Source organism: Brienomyrus brachyistius, chromosome 20, assembly GCF_023856365.1.
Source record: "Brienomyrus brachyistius isolate T26 chromosome 20, BBRACH_0.4, whole genome shotgun sequence".
NCBI lineage: Eukaryota > Metazoa > Chordata > Actinopteri > Osteoglossiformes > Mormyridae > Brienomyrus > Brienomyrus brachyistius.
The window spans coordinates 11,850,577-11,869,262 of record NC_064552.1 but is presented as its reverse complement, the minus strand read 5'-3'; the positions used below and the strand labels follow the sequence as shown (position 1 = coordinate 11,869,262).

Genomic DNA, 18,686 nt, shown 5'->3' with positions numbered 1-18,686 from the left:
AGAAACTTAGAGCCTAGAAGCAGCCTGCCTCACAGTGTAGTCTTCTGCTAGCAGAACCAGGATTAAATCAGGATTTAAGAATGCAGATATTAAAAAAAATATAGAGTGGTCTCTTAATCATTCATACCCTCCCCCACCCACCCACGTCAATAGCTCTAGGCCTCCCAGCCCAGGTGGAGGAAGTGACTCCACTCATCCCCTCTCTGGAGAAGCTGTTGGAGGAAATCATGGAGCTGGCCGAGTCAGGCGTCCGCTACACGCAGATGCCCCATGTCATGGAGGTGGTGCTGCCCATGCTGTGCAGCTACATGTCGCACTGGTGGGAGTATGGCCCCGAGGGCAGCCCCGAAACGGCCGAGCACTGCTGCACCTCGCTCACCTCCGACCACATGAACACGCTGTTGGGCAACATCCTCAAGATCATCTACAACAACCTGGGCATCGACGAGGGGGCCTGGATGAAGCGGCTGGCAGGTGCGCTGTCTGTCTCTGCCCCCTCCCCCCTAGATTTTATTGGCGCTCTTGCACCAATGTGGGAAGACGCCAGACACGAGGATGGGGAGAGAAACTGTTTTCAGGTGGAGCCTAATTAATAGGTGCATCATGCAGAAAACTCCACCCTCAAGTCCTTTTTCATGTTGTGTCCTGGAGGGGTGATCTTATTGTTTTATTATGTAGCCTATGGGGATTTTGTGCTTGTGGCAGTTTCATTCACACAAAAATGCTCTATGGGCAGAATAAACCTTTCTGATTGGTTTAGAAAGATAACTAATCTGTTTGTGTAGGAGGTGTGTCAATCAACTAAAGGAGGCGGGACCAAGACATCTGATTGGTTGGTCCCGCCTCGTCTAGGCGCTTGGACTAACCTCCTCTACAATCTAATTGGTTATCTCTCTGAATCTAACTCTTTTTTTCTGCCCATAGGACATTTTTGTGTATGTAAATCTCCCCTGAGCAACTTTTGTAAGATTTTTACACATCACTTGCTACACATTTTGGAATGAACTTGACTGCCACTTATCTCCACTAGGGAAATGTCTTGGCTGAGGAGGAGAAGTCCTCCGCATTCCTGATGCATCCCCTTCCTTCCCTCGCAGTGTTCTCCCAGCCCATCATCAGCAAGGCCAAGCCGCAGCTCCTCAAGACCCATTTCCTGCCCCTGATGGAGAAGCTGAAGAAGAAGGCGGCCACTGTGCTGCTGGACGAGGAGAGCATGAAGGCCGAGGGCCGCGGCGAGATGTCGGAGGCCGAGCTGCTCATCCTGGATGAGTTCACCATCCTGGTGCGCGACCTCTACGCCTTCTACCCGCTCCTCATCCGCTTCGTCGACTACAACAGGTACTCTTGCTGGTCGGTTCTGCGGTCAAACGTGAGCAGGCTGGATTATACGGCTTTTTCTTTTCCTGTTACCTCCATGTCCACCTTCCGTATCTATCCCTGAAGCATTTTATCTGCCCGTCGATCTAACTTCTCATGGAAGGGCTTGTGCGATGCACTGCAGTCTATTAACGGCAGAAGGGTCCATAGGTCTTTGCTGAACCTCCTTTCTCAATAGCTTTGGTGGAGCTAATATCACATCGGATCCGGATTCACCTCATGCTCCGGGTGTAAATCAAGTTTCTATGCATCTGCTCATAAACCTGTTCGGGGCCCTGACTTACTGTCAGCACATACTGCTTAGAGTGCAGTTTTATGGCGTGTTTAGTGGTGCTCTGTGCTCTCTAACATCAGCTCCAGCCACACCCTCCCAGTAACCCAGTAATGGATAAGCCATTGAAAGATGGATTCACGGATGGGTGGATATATATTCACAGACATGGTGGTCTGTATATATTCATAGGCGAAATAGATTTTTTGCAAATCAAGGTCGGGCCGTCAGTCGCCCAATGAAATCAAACAGCATAACTAATGGGAAGTAGGTTAAACCAATCGGTGACTCAGAGTACATGGTAATCCTCCCGACTGTGGTTTTCAAAGCCTTATTTCATTCTTGACCTCTGATATTATTAATTGCCGCTCCGAACGATTGTGAATTTGTTTCAGAGCGAAATGGCTCAAAGAACCGAACCCAGAGGCGGAGGAGCTGTTCCGGATGGTGGCCGAAGTTTTCATATTTTGGGCCAAGTCTCATGTAAGCTAAGCATTGCTGATGCTCATAATTGCCATGCTAATGTCAGTTTCAGTTAGTTCCTTTACAGATTGCAGTACAGTTTCAATTTATTATAACTGGCACTGATTGTTGTTTGGGCAGCATGGTGGCTCAGTGGTTAACTAGATTGGGAATATAGATTCTACCTCTATTTTATGTGCTTGAAGTCTGCATGATCTCCCTCTGCCTTTCCCCATTCCCCACAGTGTGGGGTTCCCCACAGTGTGTGTGTGTGTGTGTGTGTGTGTGTGTGTGTGTGTGTGCCCCGTGATGGACAGGCATCCCATCCAATGCTCACCCCTACCTTATGCCCTGTGCTACCTGGAATAGGGCCCAGGGTCCCACATGACCCCAGCCTGGATTAGCAAACAGATGATGGATGGATGATCAGTGACATGCAGTACTGGAAATATTAAACATTGGTCTTTTAAGGTGTTTTATTCTAATATTTTTAGTAGAAGTAGTGAAGAGTAATGGAAAAAGATGTTGCATAGGCCTGTAATGGCTGTAATAACCTGTATCCTGTAACTGCAGAACTTCAAACGTGAGGAGCAGAACTTCGTGGTCCAGAATGAGATCAACAACATGTCCTTTTTGATCACTGATACCAAGTCGAAAATGTCGAAGGTCAGTTTTCACACAATTGGAAATTACTTTAGCTGTATTTATCTTGGTCAGTACTATCATTTATCATTGCTGACGGTGAGAAACAGGTGAGCTTGCACAGACGTGTATGAGTATTATCTGACGTCACGTATGAAACAGGGAGCCGTGTCCGACCAGGAGAGGAAGAAGATGAAGAAGAAGGGAGACCGATACTCCATGCAGACATCGCTCATCGTGGCTGCCCTGAAGAGGATGCTTCCAGTTGGCCTGAACATCTGTGCCCCTGGCGACCAAGAGCTAATCGCGTTGGCCAAGAACCGCTTCACTCAGGTACAGAACAGTTGAGGAACCGACCAATTAGTGCTCGTATATACCAACCCCCCCCCCCCCCCCCCCCCCCCCCGCCACAGTATAGGAGCTAGAATAAAGTCACAAAATGATTAGTAATTCTCAATACAGACGCTTCTCTACTTCCGAACTTTTAACTTACGAACTTTCATACATACGAACGAAGAGGACTGTAAGTCCAAATCGTGTTCATAGGGCTCTCGTTTCCTGTCCATAAGATCAATAGCATGCGAACTCCCAGCGTCCCAGTTCTTTGTACTTGCGTATATCCTTAAAATGATGGATAACGACTTACGAACGTTTCAAGTTACGAATGGCCATTCGGAACGTATCTCGTTCGTAAGTAGAGGAGTTAGTGTTTGTGAACATAGTAGGGCTACATACCCTTTAGTTAATATGTTTCACTTTTTGTTGTTTTTAAAACAGCTAATCATGGTATATATGGATCATCGCTAGCAAAGGAAACAATGTAATGGATTTATTCATGTTCCCCACAGAAAGACACCGAGGACGAGGTTCGGGAGATTATTCGCAATAACCTCCACCTGCAGGGCAAGGTGAGCGAGCATGCTTTGGCCCGCATCACAGATTCTGTGACGTTATCAACACTGGCTTCCCCTCAGCATCCCAAATGTTCCACCCTAATCGGTTTGCCTTTGTGCACAGATTCTCGCCCCTTGTGCTGTTTATCCTGGATGTGCTAAAAGTAGGATGTGTGACCTTTTCACTTTGGTGATAACAAGATGACCTTAGAATACAAAGCAGAAGGGAATCGATGACATAGGCGAATCGGTGTCCCTTCTTAAAATGCAGCATGGCTGTAACATTTAACAAAGTAAGGACAGATATCTTTGGCTGCTTCTGAATCCTCGTCTCTCTGCATGTCGTCTCCCACTAACTATTCTGCCCAAGTTAACTCTGGGTCACCTACTGATTTAGAAACTGAACCTTATGATGAAGTGGGTGTAGAACCAGCAGGGTAAGGTCTCGATCTCCGGGTTGGGGCACAGTGGACATAGCCATCGTCCTCCAGAAACACAAGGTGCCTACAAAAACTGTTCTTAGGCTTAGGATGGACCTGCATGTTCTGGTGCAGTCTGGAACTAGATGGAACTCACACTGTCAAAGGTTCAGAGAGGAACGTGTGAGATCCTCACTCCTCTCTTCTTTTAGGCAACCCCAAATATATGTGCTTGTAGCTTCAATACTCATGGCCTGTATTAGACCGTTGTGCTATTGTTATATAGTAAAACCTGAAAGGCATTGACCTTGAAGCCTGTTTGGTCAGATGCCTCTTGTGACCTTCCCAAAAGAAAACAGCTTTGCATTTTGATCCACTGCCGCAATGGCTCCTAAGACACTCATACCTCAAGTAACTTCCCCTAGTAGTTATGAACTAATGCGCCATGGGTAGTGTTCGGCTTAAACTCCCCCTGGCCATCACTCAAGACATAATCGGCAATCTGTGCAATCACAGATGCACATGAGAACGAATTTAAGTTTAGTGGAGCACAGGACTGAGGAGCCTACATGGAAAACCAAGAATCTTTAGTTAACCACAGCGTACCCATTAAGACAGGCTGTTACTTTAGTATTGTCTTGCCTCGTATTCCAGCTGGAAGACCCGGCTATTCGGTGGCAGATGGCTTTGTATAAAGACCTACCCAACCGAAACGAGGACACCACAGACCCCGAGAAGACCGTAGAGAGGGTTCTGGACATCTCCCATGTGCTCTTTCATCTGGACCAGGTAGTTGCACAGGAGAGCACTAGGATCTCACAGCATCAATAATTCTTGAAGATTTGTTCTTCTGAAGAGCCAGTGATGTTTTATGCATGAGCTGATTTTTCAACCAGAGATGCATTATGTCCCTTTTAATATGGTATTAAATGTACGCCTTTTAGCCTCAGGATGAGCAGCGTAGTTAAAGGAAGTGATGTCATATGAGACTGCTGTTGGTCTTCCTCAGGTTGAGCATCCGCAGAGAAGCAAGAAGGCCGTGTGGCACAAGCTGCTATCGAAGCAGAGGAAGAGGGCCGTGGTGGCCTGCTTCAGGATGGCCCCCCTCTACAACCTGCCCAGGTCTGAAGGCGCCCAGGCCTGGCCTGTGCACAGACATGTGTGTGCTGGCTTCCCAGCCAAGCCATCAGCCCGGCATAACGGGTGTAATAACATGGTCTGTTCATGGACGTGGGCAGCGACGCGGCTCAGTGGGTGGCACTGTTGCCTCATTTAGGCTAAACGGAGACGCTCAGTTGCGTGTGTGTGTGCGAATATGCGGCTGTGATGGACCGGCATCCCTTCCAGAGTGAATCCAGGTTCCTGGCCCCCGTGTCAGAAAGCGGATGCAAGGATGTTTTTACTTTGCCGTTTTCCAGAATCGCTGCAGTAAAGCAAAATATTTATTTGGTTCCATCAATACTACCCCACCATCCATATTGTAGAACCACTTGTCCTATGTAGGGTTATGGGGGGGGTTCAAGAACCTATTCCAGAAGCTACAGGTGCAGGGCAGGGAGCTACCCAGGATGGGGAGCCGACCCATCACAGGACACACTCACACGCCATTCACTCACACGTGTGCTTCCAGGGACAATCTGGTAACTCTAATTAGCCTCAGCATGTCTTTGGACTGTGGGGGGAAACCGGAGTACCCGGAGGAAACCTCACGGCGACATGGGGAGAACATGCAAACTCCACACACAGAACCCAGGCAGAGACTTGAACCCGGGTTCCCGAGGTGTAAGGTGACAGTGCCAATCGCTGCACCACCGCGCCTCCCATCAATACTAATTAGCTGTAATAATCTACAGTATTTAATGTGCTGTTTGACTCAGCAATACACACATTTTAGCATGTTCTTCCTATTTGGCTGTCAGTCAGTGCGTACCAGGAGAGCTGAAAACATATATAACACAACCATTGGCAACACCAGAGTTAGTATAGTGTGATATTATTGGCATTGCGGTAAAGGAAATATTTCATACTGTAGTATATGGCAATATGTTACAAGGTCCATAATGCAGGAAAACTAAGGTGCATTTTCTCAGCAAAGGTCATTTTAAGACATTCATGTTCTCATCCATGTAGCTACCTGGACAGTATGAGGGTCTTTACATGTACAAAAGTATTACGGAGATCATGAGTTTGTGGGAATGTGTTATAAACATCATCCCAGAGTAATGAATTCCGTAGATTTTCTGCTGTTTGTGTTGATCATACGTAGAGATGTCAGAATACGCAGGAGGGTAAATTCACGGTTAGCTTGGTTAAGACGCTCATACCTCCTCGTCTCCGCTGGGAGGCTGGGCTTTTGCCCTGCTGTAGCAATCACCCGTGACTTATTTCACCTGCAGGCACCGGGCTGTCAACCTGTTCCTGCAGGGTTACGCAAAGTCCTGGATAGAAGCAGAGGAGCATTACTTTGAGGATAAGTTAATAGAGGATTTGGCGGTGAGTGGCTCTGACGCCAGCTGGCTGAGAGATGTCCTGCTTCCTGTGTGTTTTTTCTATTCAGGTCAGTTTATATAGCGCCTTTCACAACAGAGTCGCCAACACAGCAGTTCCCCAACAAGGTGCTTTACACGAGTATGCAGTAATGCATTACTGCACCGTTTATACAGAAAAATACATAAATGGAGGAGAAGAACCAAAAAACTCCCATGTAGAGAGAAAAAAAACCTCTGGGGATCCAAGGTCAGTTGTCTGCCCCCCCCCTCCAGGTTTGCTAATATTATAGAAAAAGATCAAGATCAAAGCCAAAGTCCATCGATAAGTCGGTTCTCCGCGCCAACCTGTGTGATTTGGCAAATTGAAGGCTCTACCCATGATGTCACAATTCCGAAGTCGAATCCACGATGTCACCCTTCCATGGGACCGAACCAGGACTCCAGCTCACAATTACATTTGTCAATTACATTTTTCCTCAAGCAATGGGATGCACTACTCTACATTGTTGGGGTGGCTGTGTTGAAGCCCGTACTTTAATGGAGACGTGCCGTCACAGTGCTCAGCGAGAGAGTGGTGCTTTAGAATTCATTCGCTTTGGCAGATGGAGTGGGCCGGGCAGTAGGAAAATTCTCACAGGAATTTGCTGGCAGGGGCTCAGAGGATGCCTGTGTTTTAGAAACCGGGAGATGAGGAGCCGGCGGAGGAGGACGAGGGTCTCAAACGAATCGATCCTCTGCACCAGCTTATCCAGCTGTTCAGCCGCACTGCCTTGACAGAGAAGTGGTGAGTGTGCAGCCGGACGTATTTGGGAAATGATAAGCTACAGGAATGGGAGCTTTCAGACAGGCAGGATTTTGTAAATCTGTCACGCCTTCATTTGTCCTACCTAAATATTAAATTTCGCCTTTAAAAAGGATACATTTTAGTTTAAACATCTGTTTAGTATAAATTTTTTGGATGGCAAGCAGCCTTAATTTCTTGGCGAATTCTCATTTGGCCTGTTGTTTGTTATCCTTTTAACAGTCAGCTGGACGACGACAGTCTCTACATGGCCTATGCTGACATCATGGCAAAGGTAAGGAGCGTTTAAGTGCCCGAGTTTCCGGCTTTATCTCAGAATTCTTTACATCACGACATATTGGACTGATAAACTGTTAAATGAAACGGAGGACAGTTCACTTGAATCTGTCGTGAAGAAGTTCAAATGACGAGATGGCTTCTGTAAAATGTCATAAAAATGCTAATTTGTGCTGCAATATTTGTGTTAATTGTGGCCCTGATCTCTGAACTCCCAACTTCCCCAGAGTTGCCATGACGAAGAGGATGAGGATGGTGAAGAGGTGAAAAGTTTCGAAGTAGGTGACCTCCTGCACTTTCTGACCCGTTTACCTCTGTCAGTTTCGAAAGCATTTTAATGGAAGGCTTCCTAAGAATGCAGCTCTGTCCCTGTTATTTATCTCCAGGCTTGCAGCAGCTTATGACTGGCTGACAGACAGCATGTGTTAATTTGGTCTTTTATCTCCAAGTTGATGCTAATTGATGTTGCATTGTACTGTATGAAGTGGCAGTGTGAAGCAGTTGTCCGTCGAGAGATAGTACCTGTAATCAGTGCTGCAATGGTGATCTTGTATACCCCAATTAGAATTCATTCATTACTCTGTGCCGTAATAAGTCCTACATTATGAACGAATGAATGATTGAATGAATGAATGAAAGTTGCATTTATATAGCACTTTTCAAGATACCCAAAACATTTTCCAGAATCAAGGGGGCATCACCACTGTGTAACACCCACCTGGACTGTAAGGACCACAGAATAAATAGTAACTTCCTCGAAACTGATGAGGCCGGACACTGTCAACAAGGACCATGCGCTGCTGTTTAGGTCATAGCTGTTAGGGGAAACTCAACCATGCTCTTCTGTTAGCTGTTTAACGGAGAAGGTAAAAGTTTTCTAACCTCCTGTCAGCTGCAAGTCAGTCTAAATGTTTAATCTCTGCCAAAATTTTGGAAGATCGACAAGGATACAGTAAGTAATACAAGCATCTCTCCGCTATTCAGCAACTAGCGAGGTCGAGGTAGCAACATCAGTGTGATTTGCTCAGATATTAGCATGGCTACATCTAGCAAGGAAGAAGTGCTTTCATCACTTCCTTTACCTCAGAGTCCAGGTTGCTGATTGGTTAAGAATATTATCTCTCAAATGCAATATGAAGTGATAGTTTCCACAGTGCGATATAATCACAGATTTAAGCACAAAAATTTCCAGTAGCGTGGTAACAGCATTCCGTTACTTTTTTTTATTTTTTTTTCCACATTGTGTGGCATTCTTACAAATTCTTTTTTCGTCTGAACTATGTCATCTATCTTTTTTGATGCTTCGAGGGCAAAGTGACCCATTCTGACCTTCACGTTTTTTGAAAGCTCATCCGTCATTCCTTTTTTTGTCATCCCCCTCTCCTCCACCCCCGCCCTGTGGGAGGGAGAGAACGAGGTGGCGAAGGTGGTGTGAGTTCCGCCTCTGTGTTGCTGTTGCGCCTTGGCCAGCCGTCCTTGCTCCAGAAATGCCAATGTGCTGTCCCAGAGAACTGACCTCTGACCCACCATGCCGTCTGATAGACTCCCTTCTTTGTACAGGTCTCTGTACTGAATTTCCCAGGTCCTACAGACTGTAGCACACTTGCACCCAGCTGGCTTGTTTTTTTTTTTGTTGTGCTTCTGATTGGATCCCTACAGGTTTCCAAACTCAAGGGCTGCATGTAAAACCCAAGTGGGTGGGATTATCATGTTATCAACCAATGGCTACCAATCATCTTGCGTTGTCAATCAGTCTATTTTACCCATTGGAAACCAACAAATTGAGAAGTAGGTTTAGCCATTCAGTCCTTGATGATCCCCCACCGAGGCCTCCTCATAACTAGGTAAATTTTTTTTGTTTTCGTTACACCATGTTCTAAGTGATATACTGTTGCCATAGTAACAAGTCTTGGCCCAATAACTTCTATAGACCAGAGGTGGCAATTTCAGGTCCAGAAAGCAAAAAAAAACCCAAACCAGGATTTTGTTTCAACCAACCAGTTGAATATAAAGAGTCAAAGTCACAGAGCACTCAGCTGGTTAGTTGGAACAAAATCCTGGTTTTGATTTTTACTTTATGGACCTGAAATGTCCACCTCTGCTACAGATACAACTTACTAGGCAAGAATTAGAGACTAGACGGACTTGCCCATTGACGTCAATGGGAGATGTCCCCATGACAATGAACACGTATAATGAACTCAGTAAGCGTCATAACCCAGGAGTGGTAAGTCTACTAGTGAACTGTGTTGAATATTTGATGGTATTAATTAACGAAGAGGAAAAACAGCGAGATCTCATGAGATCTGCTGTTTGAGCTGCCGGTAAATAATGCAAGGTCTATGTGTTGGTTGCGCCATGCGATGCACAGACCGCTGCAACAGCAGGTGCGTGGAATGTAACACGTTGGGAAATCCTGCACTTGAACCCCCCCCCCCCCCCCAGGTGCACGTGCATCCCAGGTTGCCAGGGCCAGTCAGCTAGGAGACGCACTCTGACCGTTTGCTTTCCTGCTTGGTCTGTGCAGGAGAAGGAGATGGAGAAGCAGAAGCTGCTGTACCAGCAGGCCAGGCTGCATGACCGCGGAGCTGCTGAGATGGTCTTGCAAACCATCAGTGCCAGCAAAGGTAACTTACCACAGTACTGCCCTGTCAGCTCCCAAGGGGAGGATCTACGAAATGAACCCACACTCACCGAAGGTCCCCGTAATAAACCGCGTGCTGGGAATCACATAGGCGAATGTTAGTTCTGTCTCCCTAAGGAAATAGCACAATGAACTCTATAAATAAATTAAAAAAACATGTTTGTGCTGTTTTTATAAATAAACAATGTCATGGAGGCCATATAAATGAAACACATTTATTTGTGCTGCTCTACCAATAAACATGGTAGGGGGGAGGCCATGGAGCAGACGCAGGTTTGTCTCTCCTGCATTTATGTGCAACATATGCAGACCGACAGTGCTGCTGCATTAAGGAAGGAATAATGGGCGACTAGCTGTGCATTTATATATTTTTAAACGCACAGCTACGGAGGGCGAATAATCACCCAACACTATGGCTTTATTTCCACAACATTCACGTTGAAAACTGTAAAATTATGAAGTTCCAAGTGATTATGAATGGGTGGCTCTGTGCTTGTAGTGAGCTCTACAATTGCGTTAGACCTATTCAATAATCTCTCCTTGTTCCTGTGTTTCTCGGCCTTATTCCAAGGTGAGATGGGGCCTATGGTGGCGTCCACGCTGAAGCTGGGCATCGCTATCCTGAACGGAGGGAACTCCACCGTCCAGCAGGTATGGATGTCACACACAGTCACAAGAGGGAGAAGCATCTAGAACAGTGTTTCCCAATCTGGTCCTCGGGGATTCATAGACGGTTCATGTTTTTACTCCATCCCAGCTATCGGTAGGGAGCAAAAATGTGGGCTGTGTCATGACCCGATCGTCTGCTCCTTCCGTGTGCCCCGCCCCCTTGTTAACCTTGTGCGGAATCCCCGAGTTGTTTTTCCATTAGTCTTATGTATTTAAGTCCGTGTATAAGTTTGTTTCCCTCAGTCCCCATTCCTCGTCTTCTAGTCTAGTTCATAACAGACTGTCTGGCAGGGAGCTGGGAGGGAGCAAAAACATGGACTGACTGTGGGTCCCCATATTAAGAAACACCGATATAGAAGTCCAGCTAGAACCAATGCTCCCATTACACAGTCACCCCTCATCACCCAGGGTCTTCAGCCATGGTCAGCTTCAGTCTTCAGCTTAGCAATTTGTCCTCCAAAACCCCACATGCTCGATTCGCTCTCTTGTTGTCACCTTGACAGAAAATGCTGGATTACCTGAAGGACAAGAAGGACGTGGGATTCTTTCAGAGCCTGGCGGGCCTCATGCTGTCCTGCAGGTGCGCTGTCTCCCGCGTTCCCGCTCCGAGCAACCATACCACGGTCGGCCCCCCCCGCAGCTTATTAACCCTCACCTCCCCTTTGCCTTTCAGCGTGCTCGACCTCAATGCTTTCGAAAGGCAGAACAAAGCAGAGGGACTGGGCATGGTGACTGAGGAGGGCTCAGGTACACGCGCTCTGCCGTGCAAACGGACGTGGGCGACAGAGAGTGTGTTCGCCGGAAGCAGCGGCCTACCCACCTCCGAACACGTCCTGAGTTTCTTGGGTCGGGCAGCTCTCTAACGTCGTGGCCGAGGTGCAAATGTATGGACGGGTCTGGAGGAAGGAAGGTCTAATCCGCCCTCCAAACTACCACTTTAAACGAATAATAAATGAAGGAATTTGAATAGTAAAGAATAAAGAAATTTGAATTTAATGCTGCTAATACATTTACAATTCCTAGGTTTAAGAGTAACATTTTGTAACGGAAGTTTACGTTTAATAATCGTTATTGCAACCGTCACCCGGGAAAGTGGTGGAAAAATTAGATGAGATGATAGATGTAGCTCAGATTAAATTTTTCGCTTTGTAAGTGCTATGCCAGACCATCAAAATTTACTTTCTTGTCTTGTATCCCCATTGCACTGTTGTGTGCCATTAGTTATACTGCACATTATTGTGGTGATACAATAATCCTTAAACAATGTGCACATCGTCTACATCCATACTCACTTTTACTTTCTGATGTATGTGTCAGTCATGTCTCCGTAAACATTTTTTAGTTTTTACCCCTTATGTATGTGTATCAGTGTGAAAAACGTTATCCTGGCAAAAACTGTTCAATCTTTTATGTCAGTGGGTTTGTTTTCGCAACATTCAAATTGAAATTTCTAAATTATGAAACAATAAGTAACTATGAATAGGTTATTTGTCCAAACAAAACACTTGTATTGTAAGAATTGGGTGAAACTGACAGCACATCATGGTTGTAACGTCTCTTGAATGGGTTATATCTCTGGCGAAAAGGGTACTATGACAAAAATGTTCACTAATGGCGGACTGAGTGCAGCAGCATGGCGCCCCCAGCGTGTTTGGGAACGGAGGTGTTGCTGGCCCGTAAGGGATTGCGATTTGGCTCTCGTGGCAGACGCACAGAGCGCCGCCCTGCTGCACCTACTGTGCAGTGCAAGGGGGCGGAGACCCGTGCATCATACCTGCTTTACCGTCTGCTCACAGGGGACTCCTGGTGCGATGCCTGGGTCCCCTGTTTTCTAAAGCATGTCTGCAGTGTCGAGTGGCATCGTTGCTATTCTTCATTACCGCAGTGAAATTGGACTGAGAACTGCAGGGATCCCCCCCCCATTCATTGCACTGCTTTCTTTCCACCAGACTGAAATAAGCAATATATTGAATTGTATAAAATTATTGACCTCTTTCAACATTATCACGCATTCACTCTATTGGCGAATTAATCTTCTCGTTTCTACGCGTCGACGGAAAAACCTCCATTTTTGTCATAATATCCTTGGATGAATTCTGAGCGCCGATCTGCTCTCTCACTTTATCTCTACACTATATATTCCCCTCAAATTTCTGTGCTAGAGGAAAAAAAAACTGAATACTGAACATCTTTGTAATCTTCTTACTTTTTTCCTTTCTTTTTTTTTTTCCTTTCTTTTTGATTTAATGTATTGTCTTCCCCTTTTCAGTCATCACTCATGAGCGTGGTAATTATGAACTCTACCGTTCTCCCGTTAGCTTTGTGTCAGCTCTGTTCAGGTCCTGAGCCGTCCCCCCCCTCCCCCCCCCAACTTCCCCTCCGCTCCCACCCCCCTTGCCTTAGCACGATACAACCTGGTCTGTTTGTACAAAGCCAATGCAGTAGCACCGTGGCCAATCAAGCTGTTTTTGCCTCACTCTCAGGATTTGTACAGTGTCTGGCACTCTAGATGTAAGAGCAGTGAGCTGTTTGGAGTGACCCATTCTTTGCAGTCGTTGGATGTGTCGAAGATCTTGTGATGTTACTCCTCTCTGTAGTCTGTGGTGCATTCAAACGTGGCTTATTGGCTGCCCTGATCTGTGAAAGTGGAGGTTTCTCGACACCCGTGTCTTCCGAGGACTCCAGCTGTTCGATCCTGTGTTCTGTGACGTAGTCAGTGTTGTACTTTTGTCGTTTTTCTGTTTAGTTTTGTTATGACGTGTCTTGACTTGTCTATTTCAGTGATCCGGTTGATGATCAGTGTTGTGTTTCCAATGATATCGTATTTTCCATTCATGTTTTTGTTTGAAGTCTCATGTTCAGATACTCTTGAAAAGACTAAATAGCGACTATCAAGCACAGGGATAACGGACCAGAACAAGCTGAATCAGCGCAGAATTTTCTTTGCTGTACAGTGTAATGAATCACATTGTGATTCTCAGCAAACTCAGCAAATCAGAAATTATGAATTATTATTTTCTACCATGGGGGGGCAGCATGTGGGTCAGTGGGCTAAGCTTCTGTACCTGTGATCAGAAGGTTGCTGGTTCAAGCCCGGCCGCGGCACATCTGCGGGTCCTTCAGCGAGGCCCTTAACCCCCCAGCTCCCTGGGCGCGGCTCTGGGTGACTGCCCTTCACCGCCAGCTTGCTCTCACCTACAGAGCGCAAGTTGGGGGAGGCTAGAAGAATATTTCCCCATGGGGATTAATGAAGTATTATTATTATTATAATTAATGAACACTGTACCCTTTATTGCCCGAATATTAGAAATAGTTATAGTTACATATAGTTGTAGTCATCTTTCTATCCTATGTTCAGTTCATTTTAAGTCCTTTATTAAAAAAATAGTAATCTGAACTGACAGAATAAAGCATGTTTAGCATACATAGTGTTTTCCATACATACATACATAACTTATGAATCAGACTTCTGATCTGGTTTATCATTGCATTAGAAATAAGCCTGAAAGTGCACTGACAGTTAGCGTTAGCATGCTAGTGGCACACAATCTCCATCTTGTGTGGACGTTTTGTTTATTTCCCCCCCTGTTTTGTACCTCAATGGGAGGTGGTGTTCTTATGTAGAGAGTGCCCAGGCCTTCTAAACCCAGCTGTGTTTGGGGTAAAAAAGAAAAAAAAACAATCATTGTCCTGTCCTAAATTTGACCTATCTGTGCATGCTCTACACGGCGATGGCTAACGTGTACGATAGCCTGCATCATGTACTGTGTGGCAGCAGTCGCTGTTAGAAAGTGTTAAGTGGTTGAATGCTGATTTTTATTTATTTTTTTGCTCTGTAAGGCTGTGGATCTGTGGTTTAGAGCAAGGCAGGGCATTACAACCGCAGATGGCATCTTCCTGATACCAAGCACTTTCAAGCCTGTTTGAGGCCAAATTGTGTGTTTCCTCTCCACGTGGTTCCCCATATCTTTTGTTTTCCATCATGTGGCAGAGCGTTATGCACCATGGAATCTTGGCCAGATCGCCTTCTCATCACCGTGCCATTTCTCCGCATTCCGCCATATCTGTCACTCCTCCCCCCCCCCCCCCACCCCCAATGGTTAACAGCAGCATTTTATCACAGTGTGACCTCAGTGTACCCAACAACACCCTGGAGGAGCCCGAACGCGCAAACGAGAAAACACCCAGTCGTCAGAAGCCCAAAAAAAAGCGATGGTTGCCGTGACGTCGAAACGTCTTATCTTTCGCAGCTAGGCTAACGACTTAAAAGAACCTCACTGCGATACCAAGGAGGAAGGGGCTTGTTGCAAGCATGAAATGCACACATATAAAATGCTGTTGGTCATCGCCTCCTTCCTGTAGTCCACCCTCATCATTTTCATCCATGGTATCATTCTACACTGTATGAACTATCAGGTGTATGGCCCATACACCTCCGATAGAGCTCCGTATATGAACTGCAAGTATAAGCAAAGATTTTGAGTGCAGGGCCGGCCGGTGACACTCACAGGCTGCTGTCGTGTCCTTTGCACTGTGCAGGGGAGAAAGTCATGCAAGACGACGAGTTCACCTGCGACCTGTTTCGGTTCCTGCAGCTCCTGTGTGAGGGCCACAACTCAGGTGTGTCCGGACGTCCAGGGGTGCTTGGAAAGATGCTACACGCTTCATCGCTCAGATTCAGCTGATACGAATGTCACCTTAAACTTTTCATTTTTTACTTCTTGGAACGACGATGCTTGTCTCGCGTCTTGTGTTATTTCCTTTGTGTTGCAGTCGCACTTATTTATTCATTGACTATTAATAGTTCTTGTTTATTGCTGTAGATTTTCAGAATTACCTAAGGACACAGACTGGGAATAACACAACAGTCAATATCATCATCTCCACTGTCGATTATCTTCTCAGAGTCCAGGTAAGATCGACGTAGGGATGTGTTCAGCCAGGCGTTATTGATGTCGTGTCGGTACGACGACAAAATGTTTCATTAAACTTTCTTCCGCAGGAGTCCATTAGTGATTTCTACTGGTATTATTCTGGAAAAGATGTTATTGATGAGCAGGGACAGCGGAATTTCTCCAAAGCGATCAATGTCGCCAAGCAAGTCTTCAATACTCTTACGGAGTATATACAGGTAAAGATGACACAGTGGAATGTAGACCAGTATAGTGTTTTCTGATGCATATGTGCTACTGATAGATGCTGCTGTCATTCTAGGGTCCCTGTACTGGGAACCAGCAGAGTCTGGCTCATAGTCGACTGTGGGATGCAGTGGTTGGATTTCTCCATGTATTTGCTCACATGCAGATGAAGTTGTCACAGGTCTGTGTTTATAATCTTCTTTGAATAGATAATAATACTTTACTTGTGGGGACACAGATAATGTAGTAGTACACTCTTGCTTAATGTATGTACTGATCCCATGTTCATTCATCATCAATGAGTTAACGGTTTCATGTGTTTCATGCAGTTACTATATGTGTTGAGTAGTAGTACTTGAGTAGTAAGTGAGTTATTAAGTAACTTGTGCGCCCTCATGTAATGTGTTACTGAGTAAATTGCAGAAAAGCGTGTGGAAACTGTTTCACTTCGTAATTCGCTGTAATGTTGTACTTTTTTAAGGATTCCAGCCAGATTGAGTTGCTGAAGGAGTTGATGGACCTTCAGAAGGATATGGTTGTGATGTTGCTGTCCATGCTGGAAGGTGACTTCGGTCTGCGTTTGCAAGCCTGGATAAAAGCAAAATGAATGAGAGGGGGTGACATTTACATTTAACTCATTAATCTGCTGATTCACTAACCAATGACCAACTAAGGAGGGGGTGTCAGATGCCTGGGATGATCTGTAATGATTCGTCCAATGTGTCCCTCAATCTCAGTTGGCTTATCTGGTTTTCTTCTCACTTAGCTTAGCGATTCAGGTCTACATCTACCACATGCTTTGAATTGGTCCCACCTCTACTTTTTCACTGTATGCGGAAACTGACCTGTTAAAAATACACTAAATAAACTTGTTGGTTGATGTCAACTTCTCTAACCACATGGCCCTGGCTGCTATTCCAAAGCTGCCTAGCAAAAGGATACAGAAAATCATAATGTTTATTGAACACTGTGCTTGTTATAGCATGATTTTAAAAAGTGTTTCTTAGTGGCATGCAGATATGAAAACGTTAGTGATAAACCTTATACGGGTTATTTTCTTTATTCACAGGAAATGTTGTGAATGGAACTATTGGTAAGCAGATGGTCGACATGCTAGTGGAGTCCTCAAACAACGTGGAAATGATTCTGAAGTTCTTCGACATGTTCCTCAAGCTGAAAGACCTGACGTCATCAGATGCCTTCAAAGAATACGACCCAGACGGAAAAGGGGTCATCTCAAAGAGGGACTTCCACAAAGCCATGGAGAGCCACAAACACTACACCCAGTCAGAGACCGAGTTCCTGCTCTCCTGTGCTGAGACGGATGAGAATGAACTGCTGGACTATGAGGAGTTTGTGGAGAGGTTTCATGAGCCTGCTAAAGATATTGGTTTCAATGTGGCTGTCTTGCTAACAAATCTATCAGAGCACATGCCACATGACACGCGGCTTCAGACCTTCCTGGAGCTGGCAGAGAGCGTTCTGAACTACTTCCAGCCCTACTTGGGTCGCATCGAGATCATGGGGAGCGCCAAACGCATCGAGCGCGTCTACTTTGAGATCAGCGAGTCCAGCCGCACGCAGTGGGAGAAGCCGCAGGTCAAGGAGTCCAAGAGACAGTTCATCTTTGACGTCGTTAACGAAGGCGGGGAAAAGGAGAAGATGGAGCTCTTCGTGAACTTCTGCGAAGACACCATCTTCGAGATGCAGCTGGCTGCACAGATGTCCGATGCTGGCGAGAGGTCCGCCAGCAAGGAGGAGAGCGAGAAGGAGAAGCCCGAGGAGGAGAACCCAGACATGGGCTTCTTTTCGGTCACCACCGTAAGGACTGCGCTGTTTGCTCTGCGCTACAATGTGATGCTGCTGATGAAGGTGCTTTCCATGAAGAGCCTTAAGAAACAGGTGAAGAAGGTTAAGAAGATGACGATGAAGGACATGGTGATGACGCTCATCTCCTTTTACTGGAGCGTGCTGATGGGCCTCTTCCACTTCTCCTTCAGTGTGTCACGGGGCTTCTTCCGCATCATGTACAGTACATTCCTGGGGGGCAGTTTGGTGGAGGGGGCCAAGTCAATGAAGGTGGCAGACCTCCTGGCCAACATGCCGGACCCTACGCAGGATGAGGTCCGGGGAGAAGGGGAGGAGGGCGAGAAGAGACCCGCGGACAGATCCTCGGCCCAAGAGGACTTGGCGGATCTGGCAGTGGCTAGTGATGATTCGGAACTGCTGTCAGACATTTTTGGGTTAGATTTGAGGAGGGAGGGTGGACAGTACAAGCTGATGCCTCATAATCCAAACGCCAGCCTCACTGAAATCCTGACCCCTCCTACTCCTGCAGTTCCCCCACCTTCACCAGAACCACAAAAGCGGGAGGTATTGGAACTACAGCATATTGCCTTATTTGATACTGTGCCGACACTGGAACTACGGATGTACCTGTTAAGATTATTTATGAAACCAGCCTCTGTGGAATGCATGTATTTTCAGATAATCAGTTTAGCTGTTTTTAAATGTAAAGTGCTTGTACAGACGCCTTATTTCTGTACATAGTTATGGTTTTCGTAAGGGTTAGGGGCGTGTGTGTAAGAGCAGATCAGTGTGAAG

The 18,686-nt window shown here is 46.1% G+C and overlaps 1 protein-coding gene across 4 annotated transcripts in view; it reads left to right on the top strand.

Moving 5' to 3' along the window:
- Nucleotides 1-18,686, top strand: part of LOC125715355 (ryanodine receptor 2) — a 148,728-nt gene that overhangs the window by 117,305 nt on the left and 12,737 nt on the right. For 2 of the 4 annotated variants that reach the window (XM_048986732.1, XM_048986730.1), the window contains 23 exons: nt 154-474; nt 1,098-1,338; nt 2,044-2,131; nt 2,684-2,776; nt 2,915-3,085; nt 3,601-3,660; nt 4,719-4,853; nt 5,074-5,186; nt 6,461-6,557; nt 7,231-7,337; nt 7,578-7,629; nt 7,859-7,909; nt 10,159-10,258; nt 10,847-10,926; nt 11,448-11,524; nt 11,618-11,691; nt 13,214-13,231; nt 15,484-15,564; nt 15,768-15,856; nt 15,947-16,075; nt 16,159-16,263; nt 16,564-16,645; nt 17,152-18,455. In XM_048986732.1, the coding sequence (XP_048842689.1) occupies nt 154-474; nt 1,098-1,338; nt 2,044-2,131; nt 2,684-2,776; nt 2,915-3,085; nt 3,601-3,660; nt 4,719-4,853; nt 5,074-5,186; nt 6,461-6,557; nt 7,231-7,337; nt 7,578-7,629; nt 7,859-7,909; nt 10,159-10,258; nt 10,847-10,926; nt 11,448-11,524; nt 11,618-11,691; nt 13,214-13,231; nt 15,484-15,564; nt 15,768-15,856; nt 15,947-16,075; nt 16,159-16,263; nt 16,564-16,645; nt 17,152-18,455 (3,668 nt within the window). The remainder of the gene's footprint in view (nt 1-153; nt 475-1,097; nt 1,339-2,043; nt 2,132-2,683; nt 2,777-2,914; nt 3,086-3,600; nt 3,661-4,718; nt 4,854-5,073; nt 5,187-6,460; nt 6,558-7,230; nt 7,338-7,577; nt 7,630-7,858; nt 7,910-10,158; nt 10,259-10,846; nt 10,927-11,447; nt 11,525-11,617; nt 11,692-13,213; nt 13,232-15,483; nt 15,565-15,767; nt 15,857-15,946; nt 16,076-16,158; nt 16,264-16,563; nt 16,646-17,151; nt 18,456-18,686) is intronic. The other 2 variants (XM_048986733.1, XM_048986731.1) reach the window with 1 other exon arrangement.